The sequence below is a fragment of the Elephantulus edwardii genome, unplaced genomic scaffold, assembly GCF_000299155.1.
Source record: "Elephantulus edwardii isolate Elephantulus edwardi_28Jun2011 unplaced genomic scaffold, EleEdw1.0 scaffold00105, whole genome shotgun sequence".
NCBI classification, from domain to species: Eukaryota; Metazoa; Chordata; class Mammalia; order Macroscelidea; family Macroscelididae; genus Elephantulus; species Elephantulus edwardii.
This window is the reverse complement of record NW_006399855.1, coordinates 89,575-102,916: the sequence shown is the minus strand read 5'-3', so window position 1 is coordinate 102,916 and position 13,342 is coordinate 89,575. Positions and strand designations below refer to the sequence as shown.

General features: G+C 42.9%; 1 protein-coding gene across 1 annotated transcript in view; it reads left to right on the top strand.

The window, feature by feature from the left end:
• The window catches only part of CAMK1D (calcium/calmodulin-dependent protein kinase ID), a 618,438-nt gene extending 609,939 nt beyond the window's left edge, over positions 1 to 8,499 (top strand). Inside the window, exons 9-11 of the mRNA XM_006891836.1 lie at positions 3,534 to 3,621; positions 6,103 to 6,220; positions 8,381 to 8,499. Of these exons, the coding sequence (XP_006891898.1) occupies positions 3,534 to 3,621; positions 6,103 to 6,220; positions 8,381 to 8,499 (325 nt within the window). The remainder of the gene's footprint in view (positions 1 to 3,533; positions 3,622 to 6,102; positions 6,221 to 8,380) is intronic.
• The last annotated feature ends 4,843 nt before the right edge of the window (positions 8,500 to 13,342 follow it).

The window sequence follows — 13,342 nt, the reverse complement described above, 5'->3', positions numbered from 1 at the left end:
TCCATTGTGGAAGAATTTTCAAGAACAAAATAGTTGCTATTATTTTATTGTGCTGTACTAAAGACTTTAAAGAGAGCCTTGGTGGCCTAGTGGCAAGAAGCTGTGCTATAATCCCAAAGGCATGTGATTCCAGGCCACCAGCTGCCTTTCTGCTTCCTGTTTGGAAGACGTAGTTCCCACGTGTTAGCAGGTGATCAGTTTGCATTTTTGAAAGTTCAGTCTAGATGCAGGATTGAGGTTGAATTGTGGGAGGTGGGGTGTGGGAGAGTGGAAGGAAGGGAGAGATGAAAGGTTGAGAATGAACTGTCCCCAGGAACAATGATGGAATTCTGCCCAGAGGCAACACTACCAGGTCAGAAAGGGATGGAGAGGGCTCCAAGAAACATTCAGGAGTGAAGAAGACACAGATCTCGGAAAGAATGCTGGCTGGTAGATATGGGGAGGCACAAAGGGAGCTGAGGCCATTCCCAGAGTTCCAACTTACAAACCTAGAAGAAGTCAATTCTGACTCGATGGCACAGAACAGCAACATTTGAGGAAGATGATGCTGTGTTGTTATGACCCCAAATAAGAGTGTCTGGCGGGAGATTTCAGGCTACCTTCTGAACTACCTTCAGGCTGGCTTAATTCTTCCCTAGCCACAGTGGAATGTGGGAAGTGAGCATGAAGAATTCCTAAAACCTTTGGACATTCCTAAAATAATTCTCACATCTCAGCTCATGTGGACCTACAAAGAAGGTTTGGAAAGCAAAGTACAGGAAACAGGACACTTTGAAGACTCAAAGTGCCTCAAGACACTGCTGATGGGGCAGGTGGGACACGAAGCTCTGCCTCCCAGATCTGTTTGCTTTGGAGTGTGGGACTCGGCTCAGGGAATTCCATTCTTCGCATCACTTGTGCTCCATTGTTTCCAAGAGCTGGGCTACTGACAAGTTTGAATTGGCCTTCTTTCCTGAGATAGCTTTTAAAGAGGGTAAGTGGCAGCAAGCATGCAAGCTCTTGAGGAGAAAAAGCTTAATCAAGGTTTCTCCAGTTCCCCAGGAACCTCTTGACTACTCTTATGAGGACTCATTTGCCCACTCCACTATGCTATTTCTATCTAATTGATGTTTAGCTGAGAAAAGGAGACAATTGACGGTTCTTAGAAATAGAAATCTGATTTTCTACAGTTAATTTCTTGATGTCATCCTGAAATATATTGCCAGTCTTACTGAGGAGAAGAAGGAGTATGGTTGGGTTTGAGGCATTGCTGGAGTTCTCACACTGTATTCTAAGCTTAGGTGCAACATGGCACAAAGTAAATGTCCAGCCTGTCAAACTGTGTCTCCAGTTCTAAGGTGAATGACTGGGTGGGCAAGAAAATATTCTTTATTCAGGGAATAATTTCCTCTCTGACTAAGCTTTAAGCATTTCCTTTTACTTCCCAGAGGCGTTGGAAGCAATGTCTGTGGCATCTAGGCTGTTCTGGGCCAAAGCAGTATAGGTCTGGGACATGAAAGGTTTTCCCCATGTACTGGTCACCCTTCAGCCAGGGAGGATGTGGCAAAGCCCTGGCTTCTGCCCCTTAACTTTTGCCAGATTCAATAAACTATTTCTCAGACATCCACATAAACCTAGAATTTAACAGTTAGGGTGAAAGAAAGAGGAGATGAGAGGGTCAAAGCCCAGAAGAAGCCAAAATTAGAGGGAAGGCAGGCCAAGTGGTTGAGCAGAGAGGGAAGATGTGGTTTAAGTGAGCGAAAAATGAGCTGTGATTTGACCTCCTTGTAATTAGTAGAAATGGAGATGGTAAATTAAGACAGAGGAAGAAGAAATGGGAGACAGAAAGAAAGAATGAGGGAATGGAAAAGCAAAAGGAAGAAATAGAATTCCAGAGAAAGGAATGTAAGAGCAAGCCTAACTTCTCTGATAATAAAAAAGAATAAGCAAAAATTCAATGAATCTGCTTTTGAGGACATCTTTAAGGTGCTGAAGAGCAAGGATGTCATTTTTAAAAAATTTTTTAATATTAATTTCAATGAAAATTTAGTGAGACTTTGGATTTCCATTCATTCATTGTTGCACTTTTCTCCTCTCTCAACCCTGCACCCCCCAGTACACTCCCCTCTTGGAAAAGTAAAAGACAAATTCTTTCATTGTTTTACAATCCCTCCCCCCAGGTCCACTCCACTATTCAGCCTTCACTCTGGACTCCCGTCATGACAAAAATACCCATCACATATCCCTTTTAAACCGTTTTCTCCCTCATTTGTTTCAATGCAGTATACATTTTTGAACCCATCTTTCGCAGTCTCCCCCCAACCCCGATGTCAAGGATGTCATTTTAAAGCCTAAGGTGCACCTGACCCAAGCCAAGACTATATTGTATGTGAACATTGGACAATTACTAAGGAAGACTGAATTAGAACTGATGCCTTAGAAATCTGGTGCTGGTGAAGAGTATTGAATATCCCATGGACTGCCAAAAGAGCAAGCAAATCTTTCCTAAAAGAAACGTAACCAGGGTGCTCATTGGAGGCAAGGATGATGAAACTTCACCTTACATTCTTTGGGCATGTTGTCATGAGGACATGTTGTCATGTTTGTCCTTGGACAAAGAGAACATTCTGATAAAAGTAGTGTGTCCGAAAGAGAGGAAGACCCTCATGGGATGTATGACTCCAATAATGGACTTGAAAGTAGCAGAGGTAATAAGGATGGCAAGTTTCAGTGTGTTTTTCATAGGATGGCTATGAGTCATTGTTGACTTAATGACACTGAACAGCAACAGCAACAACAAAAATGAGATTGCTCCTTGGTATCAAGGGTGCAGCCAAGAGTAGACTGGATCTAGTCTTTGCGGTGCCAGGAAGTTTTCTAGGAAACACAGGAGCAGAAAATACACCAAGCATGGCTGAATTAAGGCTGAGGATCCCATTTCAAAGCTCAAGAGAAGGAGAAAGGGCACCGGGTCATGGCCTTGTGTTAGAATATTGTAGAGCTCACTTCAGCTGGAGAGGGAACCAAGGGAAGCTGTTTGCCCCAGGCTGTGAGCAGGGTCCATGAAGTGGAGGTTTTGTGAGGGTTGAGAGCAGGGGCCTGGGGCTTGACAGAGCTGGAAAGCAGCGTAGGATCTAGTCATAATGCCAGGTGAGAAATGCACAGAAATGACAAGTGACTGTGAGAAAGCTGATGTTGTAGGAGAGTTAGTGTAGAAGGAAGGAGATAGACATGGAAAACTGTGAACTCAAGTTTTGCCAGCACTGGGGATTCTGATGCTGCAGAATTTGGAAAAGAAAAAGAAAATGGGGACCATGTGCTGATGACAACCAGGAAGATGTTGGTGGATGCTGGGGAGGGGACAGAAGGCAGTAGGGATTTTGGTGAAAATATTACTGAATTAAGCCATCATGATGGCAGTAGGTGGTGTGGGGTTGGAGAAGAGCTATAGGAAGGGGCAGTGGCCTGACGAAGGGGACGAAAACACAGCCAAGGAGCCAGTGTTGGAGCCCCAGAGAAACACTTCTGAAGGGACATCTCTGTTTGTGTTTCAGGATCGCTGGTGACACGGCTCTCAGCAAAAACATCCACGAGTCCGTCAGTGCCCAGATCCGGAAGAACTTTGCAAAAAGCAAATGGAGAGTAAGTCTGTGGTCATTAAATTCCCACTGAATAGAACCACTCCCAAGAAACTTGTTCTAGAATTTGAACTTTTCTTATTTGTAAAGATGACTCTCACTTGAATGGAAGCCCTGGTGGTGTAGTGACCAAGTATATTGCTGCTAACTAAGAAATTGTCATTTCGAGCATATCCATTACCCAAGGGAAAAGGATGAGGCAGTCTGATTCCATAAAGATCATTGCCTTGGAACCCCAATGGGGCAGGTCTACTCCTGCAGGGTCACTGTTGGGGTGTGATGAGTCTAAATTGATAGTGGTGGTTTTGCTTGTTTCTTATTGTTTTATTTTTATCAAGTAAGTTTGGACTAAATACTATAGAACATCACCAGAATAATTTTGCAAGTTGCTAGCCAATAAAGACTTGGATGGATTATGATGATGGTGTGAAAGGGATATAGTACATGACTTAGCATTTCCCCTCTGTGGTTTAAAAGCAGCAGTAGTGACAGTTCTTGCTTTCTGTTTCTTAAAAAGTATAATGTTCCATATATTTTTCAATTTGCAAGAACTTTGAATAAGCAGCAGTAACAAGGAAGGGATTGCCTGGATGGTACAAATATTTAGTACATTTAGCTGTTAACCAAAAAGCTGGAGGTTCAGAGCCACCGAGAGGTACCTCAGAAGAAAGGGCTGGCAATCTTCTTCTGAAAAATTGGGCACTGAAAACTCTACAGAGCACAGTTCTGCTCCGATACAGGGGGGTCAACCTGAATCAGGGTCTTTGAGGGAAAATAACAGAAAATCTTAGTAGTGCCCACAGGTCTTTTCTGGAGGAAAAAAAAGAGTGTTGATTTAAACCACTGAGGTTTTATGGCCCACAATTAGTCATAAAACCTTATCCTGTGTTCTGATCGATGTGGATAATTAAGAGAGGACTGTTTACAAGTTCCTACATTTAGAGTCAATATAGAAACAAAATTAATTTCACTGACCTAGTTTATTTGAGAAAGAGCCGTGAGGGGTCATGGTTAAGCACTCTGCTAACCGAGCTGTTTGCAGTTCAAACCACCCTAGATGCTCTGTGGGAGAACAATATGGCTGTCCACTTCATAGAACTTGTCTTGTCTCACTGCCAACAAGTCATTTCCAACTTCCAGTGTCCCTTCGTCAGGTTTTGAGGCTGTAAATCCTAATGGGGAAAGGCTCTCTATCTTTCTCCCTCAGAGCCACTTGTGCATTTGAACACCACCAGAGGTGAGCAGCCTTCAAGTGAAGCGATGTGATCTATTATGCACTATGCCAGCAGGCTCCTGGGGAATCTCTAGGGCAGTGCTACTCTGCCATATAAGGTCACTACAAGTTGGAATGGGCTTCAGCATGGTGGAGATTGTAAGGACTGAGCAAGATTTGGTTCGGTTGTCACTATGAGTAGTGGTCGACTCAGTGGCACCTAAAAACAAAAGCTGGAATCTTGCAGTAACAAGAGCCACAGTTTATTCAGAATAATTTTTATTGCTTAGAAGTACCAATAATATAAAGACTATTTCAAAATAAGCATGCCTTAAGCTAGTATATGTTTTTATTGTAATCATTTATCTTAACTCCTGGAGAGGGTTAATTTACATCTATATTCTATCAGAAAAACATTTTTATTATCAAAATATTTATCGATAGGTGGAGAAGAGATTGAGGTTGTTAACAATTACAGCTTACTCAGCTCCACTCTCAACACTCTTGGTACCAGCAGTTAGGAAATCAAAAGACAAATTGCATTAGGTAGATCTGCTGACCTCTCCAGAGTACTCAGAAGCAAAAATGTCAGTCTAGAGACTAAGGTGTGCCTAAGGTCTTTGCAATTAATTACTTGCTATGCATCAGAGAGCTGGACAATGACTAAGGATGACAGAAGAAGAATGGTGCCTTTGAGTTGTAGTGCTGAAGAAGAGTCTTGAACATATCATGGACCACAAAGAAAGCAAATAAAGTCTGTCTTGGAGAAGGTGAAACCAAGTTTCTCCTTGGAGGATAGCAATTTGTAGACATATCTCACATACTTTGGGCATGTGGCCAGGAAGGATTGGTCCTTAGAGAAGGACATCATGCTTAGGAGGGTGGAGGGACAGCAAAGGAGAAGAAGACCCTGGATGAGATGGATTGATACAGTAACTGGAGCAATGGGGGTTGGTGTATTGGAGTCAGTGAGACTGACTCAGGACAAGGCAGAGTTCAGAGCTATTGTACGTACATAGGGTCGTTATGAGTTGCAGGCAACTCAACAACACATAACAACAACAAAATATTAATGGGTGGTATCAAATAACCTAGTATATTTTTGGAAGAAGGATCAATGTTTCCCTGATAAGAGTATCATAAGACTGTTTAAGAACTTTAAATTGCTCAGGGTTTGGGGGTGGGAAATTAGACACGGTCTGAGACTTTTCTAATTAAATTCGCCTGAATGTTTTGTCTGCTTTTTTTGTGTGTTTGTTTCTTACATTTCAGCAAGCATTTAACGCCACAGCCGTCGTGAGGCATATGAGAAAGCTACATCTTGGCAGCAGCCTGGACAGTTCAAATGCAAGTGTTTCCAGCAGCCTCAGTTTGGCCAGTCAAAAAGATTGTGCGTATGTAACATAAAGACAAAACATTCCGAGGTGGTCTGGTGTTGGTTGGCGGGAGGAGGAGGACGCAGGTGGGAGGGGGAAGCAATCATTGACTGTATACTTAAGAGTTCTTTATCCCATATAGTATAGCAACCTTGGACACAGTTATTTCCATTTACAGATGAGACAACTGTAGCTCAAATTGTACAGTCATTTTTGCTTAGATACAGCCCAAGTGCTTTCTAATATACCTTCCTCTCCCTTGATTGACCTCTTATTGAGTCATTCTTAGAGGGTGAGACATTTGTAGGAATTGAGGACAGCTTGATCTTACAGACTTCTAGCACTTTTTACTTCATAAGGATGATGATATGATAATTTGAGGTAGTTTCCATGAAATGTGTTGGCTTTGCAATAAATCAGGGGAACAAACAAGTCATTATCTTTCACCTTAAGGTAGTTACAGTGGTGCAGTCGGTTAAGTGACCCCTTAGGTCAACAGTCTGAACCTGCCAACTGCTCTACAGAAGAAGATATGGTAGCCTGCTTCTGTAAGACTGAAATCCTTGGAACCCTGTGAGGCAGTCCTAATTTGCCCTGTGAGTTGCTATGCGAATTGACTTGATGGCTGCAGGATTTTTGTTTTTATTATTCTTCATCTTTGCTTTGAAGGCACATTATAGTCTTCATAGTTCCTTCTTCTTTTCTCTCTTGATGTCTCTATGTAGACTGATATTAAAATTGAAAGTAAAATTAGTATTAAAAATAAAAAGCCATCAATTCAATTCTAAGTCACAACAACCTTCTGTCCAGGTTCCAAGGCTGTAGATATTAACAGGAAGAAAAGTCCTCTTTGTTTTAGATCTGTTGCATTGATCCTTGCCCACCAGTCATCCCTTCTCTTACACTGAGCTGAGTATCCATTTCCCAGAGCTTCTATAACAAACTGTCACAAGTTGTGTGGTCTTAAAACAAGAGAAATTTATTTTCTCCCAGGTTTGGAGACTAGAATCTGAAGTCGAGGTGTTGGCAGGACCATGCTCCCTCTCAGGGTTTGAGAAAGAATCCTTCCTTGCCTCTTTCCAGAGCATGGTGTTACTGATCATCCTTGGCACTCCTTGTCCTGTAAACCCATCATTCCAGTGATGCGAAAATGCTTCTATTATCATGTGGTGTTCTCCCCTATGTGCCTGTAGGTCCAAATTTTCCCTTCTTACTGGATCTGGGTCCTAACTCAAATCCAGTATAACCTTGCTTTAACTGAAGAAGCATTAGTGGCATAGTATGTTGTGTGTTCGACTGTTCAGTGGTTCAAATTTACCAGCTGCTCTGCAGGAAGGAGATGGGTTACCTCCTTTCATATATATTTATAGGCTCAGAAACCTGATAGAAGGATGCCCAGAATAAACTTAACGGCAGTGGACTTGGGTTTTTTTTTGTTAGCTTAATTACAATTATAAAGACCTATTTCTAAATAAGGTCACATTCTTGGGTTCCAGGTGGACATGGAGTCTTGGAGAACACTGTTTAACCCACTACATAAGAGCTTACTCTGAGCATCACATTCCTTTCCATTTGACTCCTAGCAGGGTTTTTACTGGTTACCCTGTAGGACCATCCATTGCTTGGATGAAGTTGAGACATGGAAATGAGTATTGTTACCATAATTCTACCCTTTTTGTAAGACATCCTTCAGCAGAGATTCAATTTAGGTCCCATCCTACTCTTGTATGTCCTTGTTAACATAACAAAAGAATATCCCGTTTCCACGTAGAGTCATATTTTCTGTTAAATGGGTTAGGGCTTTAGGGAGCTCTGGTGGCAATAAGTCCTTACAGTGTTGTGCTGCTAAACGAAGGGCTACACCAGCTGGAAATCAGAATTGATCATGAACTTTATGGGAGAAAGATGGACAAACTTCTCCAGTGCAATTTGGAGCCTTAGAAACCAGTTGGAGGGTCAGCTATGACTCCTTTCCAACTCAGTGGCAATGAGAGAGATGATTAGGACTTCTATGTAATTTTAAGGAGGCCACAGTTCAACCCTTAAGAGTACATAAAAATTTAGTGTATAAAGCTTGGCCCCCTTCAGTGGGACAGGGAATGACTGGGCATTTTCTCTATCTATAAAGGCACTTGTGAAGATTTAACCTCTTTATGTTCATTGTTCCTTTCCAGGCCTGGCATCCTCCACCCTCTGTAGTTTCATTTCCTCCTCGTCTGGGGTCTCAGGAGTTGGAGCTGAGCGGAGACCAAGGCCCACCACTGTGACTACAGTGCATACTGGCAGCAAGTGACTGGCTCTGGAGGCGGGGCTCAGGGGGCGGAGCCTCTGGTGGGCCGCCGGGGGCGGGGCCTGGGGAGGAGCCTCAGGAGGGGCTGAGGAAAGGGTGTCTCCAGGGCCTCCTGTGCCTAGGTCCCCTCCAGAGTGATCTCACCTTGCATGGTGCACCTTCCTGCACAGGACTGGAAGACAGAAGATTTTTTTTATGGCCATATTTTATACTGCAATTCTGAAGTGTTCATTTCTGACAAACTGTACTGACTCAAGGGGAGCTGATTTAATAGGATCTGGTGCTGTATATATGAATCTTGCAAAGCTCTAACTGAACGGACCTTCTTACTCCTCACCCCAACTCCCTGTCATATCCACTCTTCTCAGTGTAGGTAACCATCTATGTTGTATTTTTTCATTAATGACAAAAAATGAAAACTGGATTATTTAAATACTAGTAAATATTGTGCATTAGGATTTTTCCCCCTCTTAAGACGTATGTCCTTCCTAGTTACATAACCTCTATCTTTTGTTCTTCGATAAGTAGAAGTTTATGTTAACCCTTTAAAGTATTTCTCTCTTTTTTTTTCTCTAAAGGAGATTTTAAAGTATTTTTAAAAATACTCATAAGAGGGTCACACATCTGAGTTCGTGTGCACTTTCCTCCCGGTCATTCTCTCCTCCTCCTCTTTCTTGGAAGGGGCAGCCCACTTAGACCACCACGCTGCAGTTTTGCAGGGCTGTTTCTTCCAGGACTTCTGAACCTGTAGAAAACCCTTCCAAGTAGTTCATCCAAAACACTCCTACCACACAAAGACCCTTTTGGCGGCAAGTCATCAGTAGTAAAAAAAAAAAAAATTTGCTCTTCCCAGAATGGAGACTAAACTTTGCAGGCTATTCTTGCACAAAGTCCTGACTCCCCAACCACCTTTACAAAAGGAACTATTGGCCATTTGGTTTAAACGGAACATCTCGTGCAAGGGCTCATTCCTCACAAGGAATAACACAGAGAAGTGTTCTGCTCTTGGGCTATGCAGTCTTAAAATGAATCAATCTATCTCTTTCCTCTTTCTCACTCTCTCAAAATGTACTTCTAACCCAACACTTCAAATAATCTCCAACTCACATATTTTTCCACCTCTAAATGTTTACCCTGTTCTTAACGTGAATGCTATCTGAGGGAAGGTAGGTAAATGGCTTTGGAAGAGAATCCATAGCCATTGTCTGAGGTGCTAAGCTAAGGTAACTAGCCAAGCAAGGAGGGCACTGGCCATCTCAGAGGTGGCCAGAGAGCACCTTACCCAGACCTAGTTGGACTTGGAGCTGGCTTTATGAGCAGGGGCGTCCAAAAACCAAAGACCTGAGGTAGTAGAGTCTCCAACCACCCCATATTTATGGGACATGAGATTTCTACTGCTAAAACCAGGATAATCAGACCAGGTCATGGATAGTATGTGGCTAGAGCAAGTACAGTGTGAAACATAGGGGATAAAAACCAGTCTTTAAGGAAGAGCTATTGCTATGCCAAGCTGGTGACTCAGGTGTCAGTTTTGCAAAGCTCTACCTGGACTCCTGCACCCTCCCAGGACTCATCCAGGCTAATTATGGAGGCCACAGTTAGCCTTGAGCCTGCCAAGGGCCTCAAGAGCTCACCACCAATAATAGCATGCTGCAGCCATGATCCTGGAGCCCACTCCCTAGCTCTTGTCCCTGTACCCTTCTACAGGTAAACAGACTCAGCAGATTTTGTGGATCACGCCAACTCTTTCATTTCCACACTTTTGCATATGCCCAAGCCAAAAATGTTCCAGTAAGCTTACACACACAGAGTGTGGCCAGGGTCAGCCACTAGAATGTGTTTAAGAGTGTAGTCTGGTCAACCACTAACCCCACGTCTGTTAAAAGCACACAGCAGCAATATGACTTGGAAATTGTCACACGCAATACAGCGGGACAAGACAAATGAACATGCTTTAAAATCTGTTACAAAGCCTGGAAAAGTAACAGACTCAGTTATAGGCAAGAATCACCAAATGAATATGCACCAACCCCTCCCCAGCTTCAGAAGGACAATAACATAGATATTGTAATCAACCTTTGGAGAAAACATTTTAGTACTTGAAATATCTCTTTATGAGGTATATTAAGATCTCCTTTACTAGGAGGTACAGTGGAAACATTCAAACACATAGGGTAAAAGGATAAAACTGATAACTTCCCAGCATTTGGTCTGCTTAAGCAGCCATCAGCTCTCAGTGCTGTGTGCTGTATACAGTCGTTTGCATTTTAAAAGCAAGATTTGTAGCCCAGTGCTCTTAGTGGTGATAAAAATGTCTTCTGGAGCTAATAGGTGCCCTTTGAAAGGATGTCTTAGTTGAACTATGTAGAGCTGCTGAACGACACACCCTGTGGTAAGTGTCCTCCCTGCTGTTTGGAGTCAGTCCTTGGTTGTGTGCTGGCTCAGCTATCACGCATCTGATCTCAGTATCACAGTGCCAGGAGGTGGAGTGGCTTCATGCCAGATAGGAGAGCCTGCCCGGGCAGGCTTTTAGGTTATTTCCTATTGTTTTAGGAAGAGGAGAAAATGAAAACTACACAGAAGCATTTTTGCTCTTGAGGGAGCCTTAAGTAGTCAAAGGATAAAAAAGTTCTGTACTTGAGATGTCTTACTACAAAATGGGAGGAAACCCCAGAATGGACTTTCTATTAAAACATGCAAAGAGAATGGCACAGGTCCTTACTGGTGTCAAATTCTGCAGATAGAAGCAGAGCATTTAATATATGCAACCAGGCTAGACCGGCCCTTAAAGGCAGCATGTTGGCTAGGCTCAGGGTGGACCTATCACACACTTGTGTCCTAACCCCAAGCCTTACATTGGGTCTCTACACTTTTTCAAAGCAAAGGACATTTTTTTTTCATTTGAAATATTAAATTCTGAAATTGTGCCCTGGAAGGTATTTCTCTCAGCTGCCTCTCCTGTTTGGTTCCCTGATTTTCCACTCATAAATAAGGTGATAAGTGAAGCTAAGGTTTTTCTGAAACAGTGAGTCCATGCCCCACTCTGGTCCCTGTGGCCTTTGGAAATATTGCTGCTGCCTTAGCCAAGACACTGCCAGGTCTGTCTTGGCCACTATCGCTCCTATTTCTTGAACAGAGCACATGGAGGTCTAGAGCATCAGATTGGGGTGAAGCAAGGACAGCTGGAATTGAAAGGGAAAGAGCATGTCTAGTGACATGAACAACCAAAGAAGTTGATGTCAAGTCAATTCTGAGGCAGAGTAAATCCACGTGTGTCAGTACTGTTGTGCTCTGTGAGTTTTCAGTGGCTGATGTTTGGATTTAAATCAGGCCTTTTGAAACTCAAACCTCCAACCTTTCAGTTGGTAGCCAAGCACATTAACCTTTTACACCACCCAGGGGTGTGCATATAGTGAAGAAAATTCCTTAAAAATTCTGCCCAGCTGGATAGATGGTCACTGTATGGTTGTTAATGACTTCTCTGCTCCATAAAAGAACAGAAAGTACAATATCCTTTTAAAAGAAAATAATTAGGCAGAAATAATACAAAACGGGAGATGGAGGAAAAAGCATGGCTTAATGTTCTTGACCTAGGGAGAGTTATGGTTAATGTCTATAGTCTTACCACTAGGACTGGGCATAGTTTTAACCTAGCTTAGGAAAGTTTTTGAGAAGGTTCCAAGTCCATTTCATAGCTTCGTGTGCAGGAAACTCCACAGTCCAGTTTAGGGCAAAAGAAGATGTCCTTGTTTAAATACGCAAAGCTTGGCCTTTAGAAAACACTAGCCGTTGTTAAGGACACTTTTTGCATATTGTACCCCTGACTCAGTTTACCTACTTAGCATTAACCCGTCTTAGTTTATTTGCCTACCTTGGTGTCCTGGATGGATTGTGGGTGTCAGAGAGAGAACTCCAGGTGTGGACTTAGAACAAAAGCTAAGGACGCTACAGACCAGGAAAGGGAGCTAGGTGATTCCTTCCTGAAGGGGCCTGACCTTCTTTCTCATGAATGACAGTCTAATCTGGGCTTGGATGTTTCTTAGCAACTTTAAACAAAGCCCACACCCCAGTGGGGTAGTTTAGTAGTATTAGATGGCTTTGGGCATCATCTACCTTTGTCCACCCAGAGTCTTGGCCAGTATTGCTTCTTCACATTTGGTAAAGCCACACTGGAACCATTGTTTTCCAAGGCAGAAGGCAGGAGGACTTGGCTCTTGCCCTTCAGCTTTAGCCAGCACCATGCCCTACTTTGCCTGACAAATCCACCATGGGGTGTCCTTTTGATGTGTGAGCAGAAGGCAAGGGCGGGCATAGGGCAGCTCCTCCAGTGTCCATAAACAGAAATCAGGTGTATTCTTTCACAGGTTTGCAAAATCCTATCTTGGCCAATGAAATGATGGTCCTCTAATTCCACCAATGCACGAAACCTTTGCATGTTACTAACCAATACTATTTCCACTTGGTCTACTCACACTCTGCAAAGTTTGCCTTTTCCTTAAACACATTCCAGACCTAACACTGTTCAGTTTGTTTTTTTTTTAAAAAAACTGTATATACCTGTATGTAATTCATCACTCTTTTAGGGGGTAACCGGTTCTGGATTGGGGCTGAAGGATGCTAGACAGTTCTGCAAAGTGTCCCAAACCTTCGATATTCAGAACGAAAACTGTTGAGCTAGAAATGCTGAACTGGGAAATCAGATTCCTTTTTCAAAAGAGATTCTGTCATGAGAATCAGTATGCACAGGAGTTCACTGGGGAAATTCCACTGTGAGCAGCAGGCAGTTAAGAGGAAGAAAGGAGGGTTCAGGCCCATACCCCTTTAACCAGGTACCTCCTTTGTGATC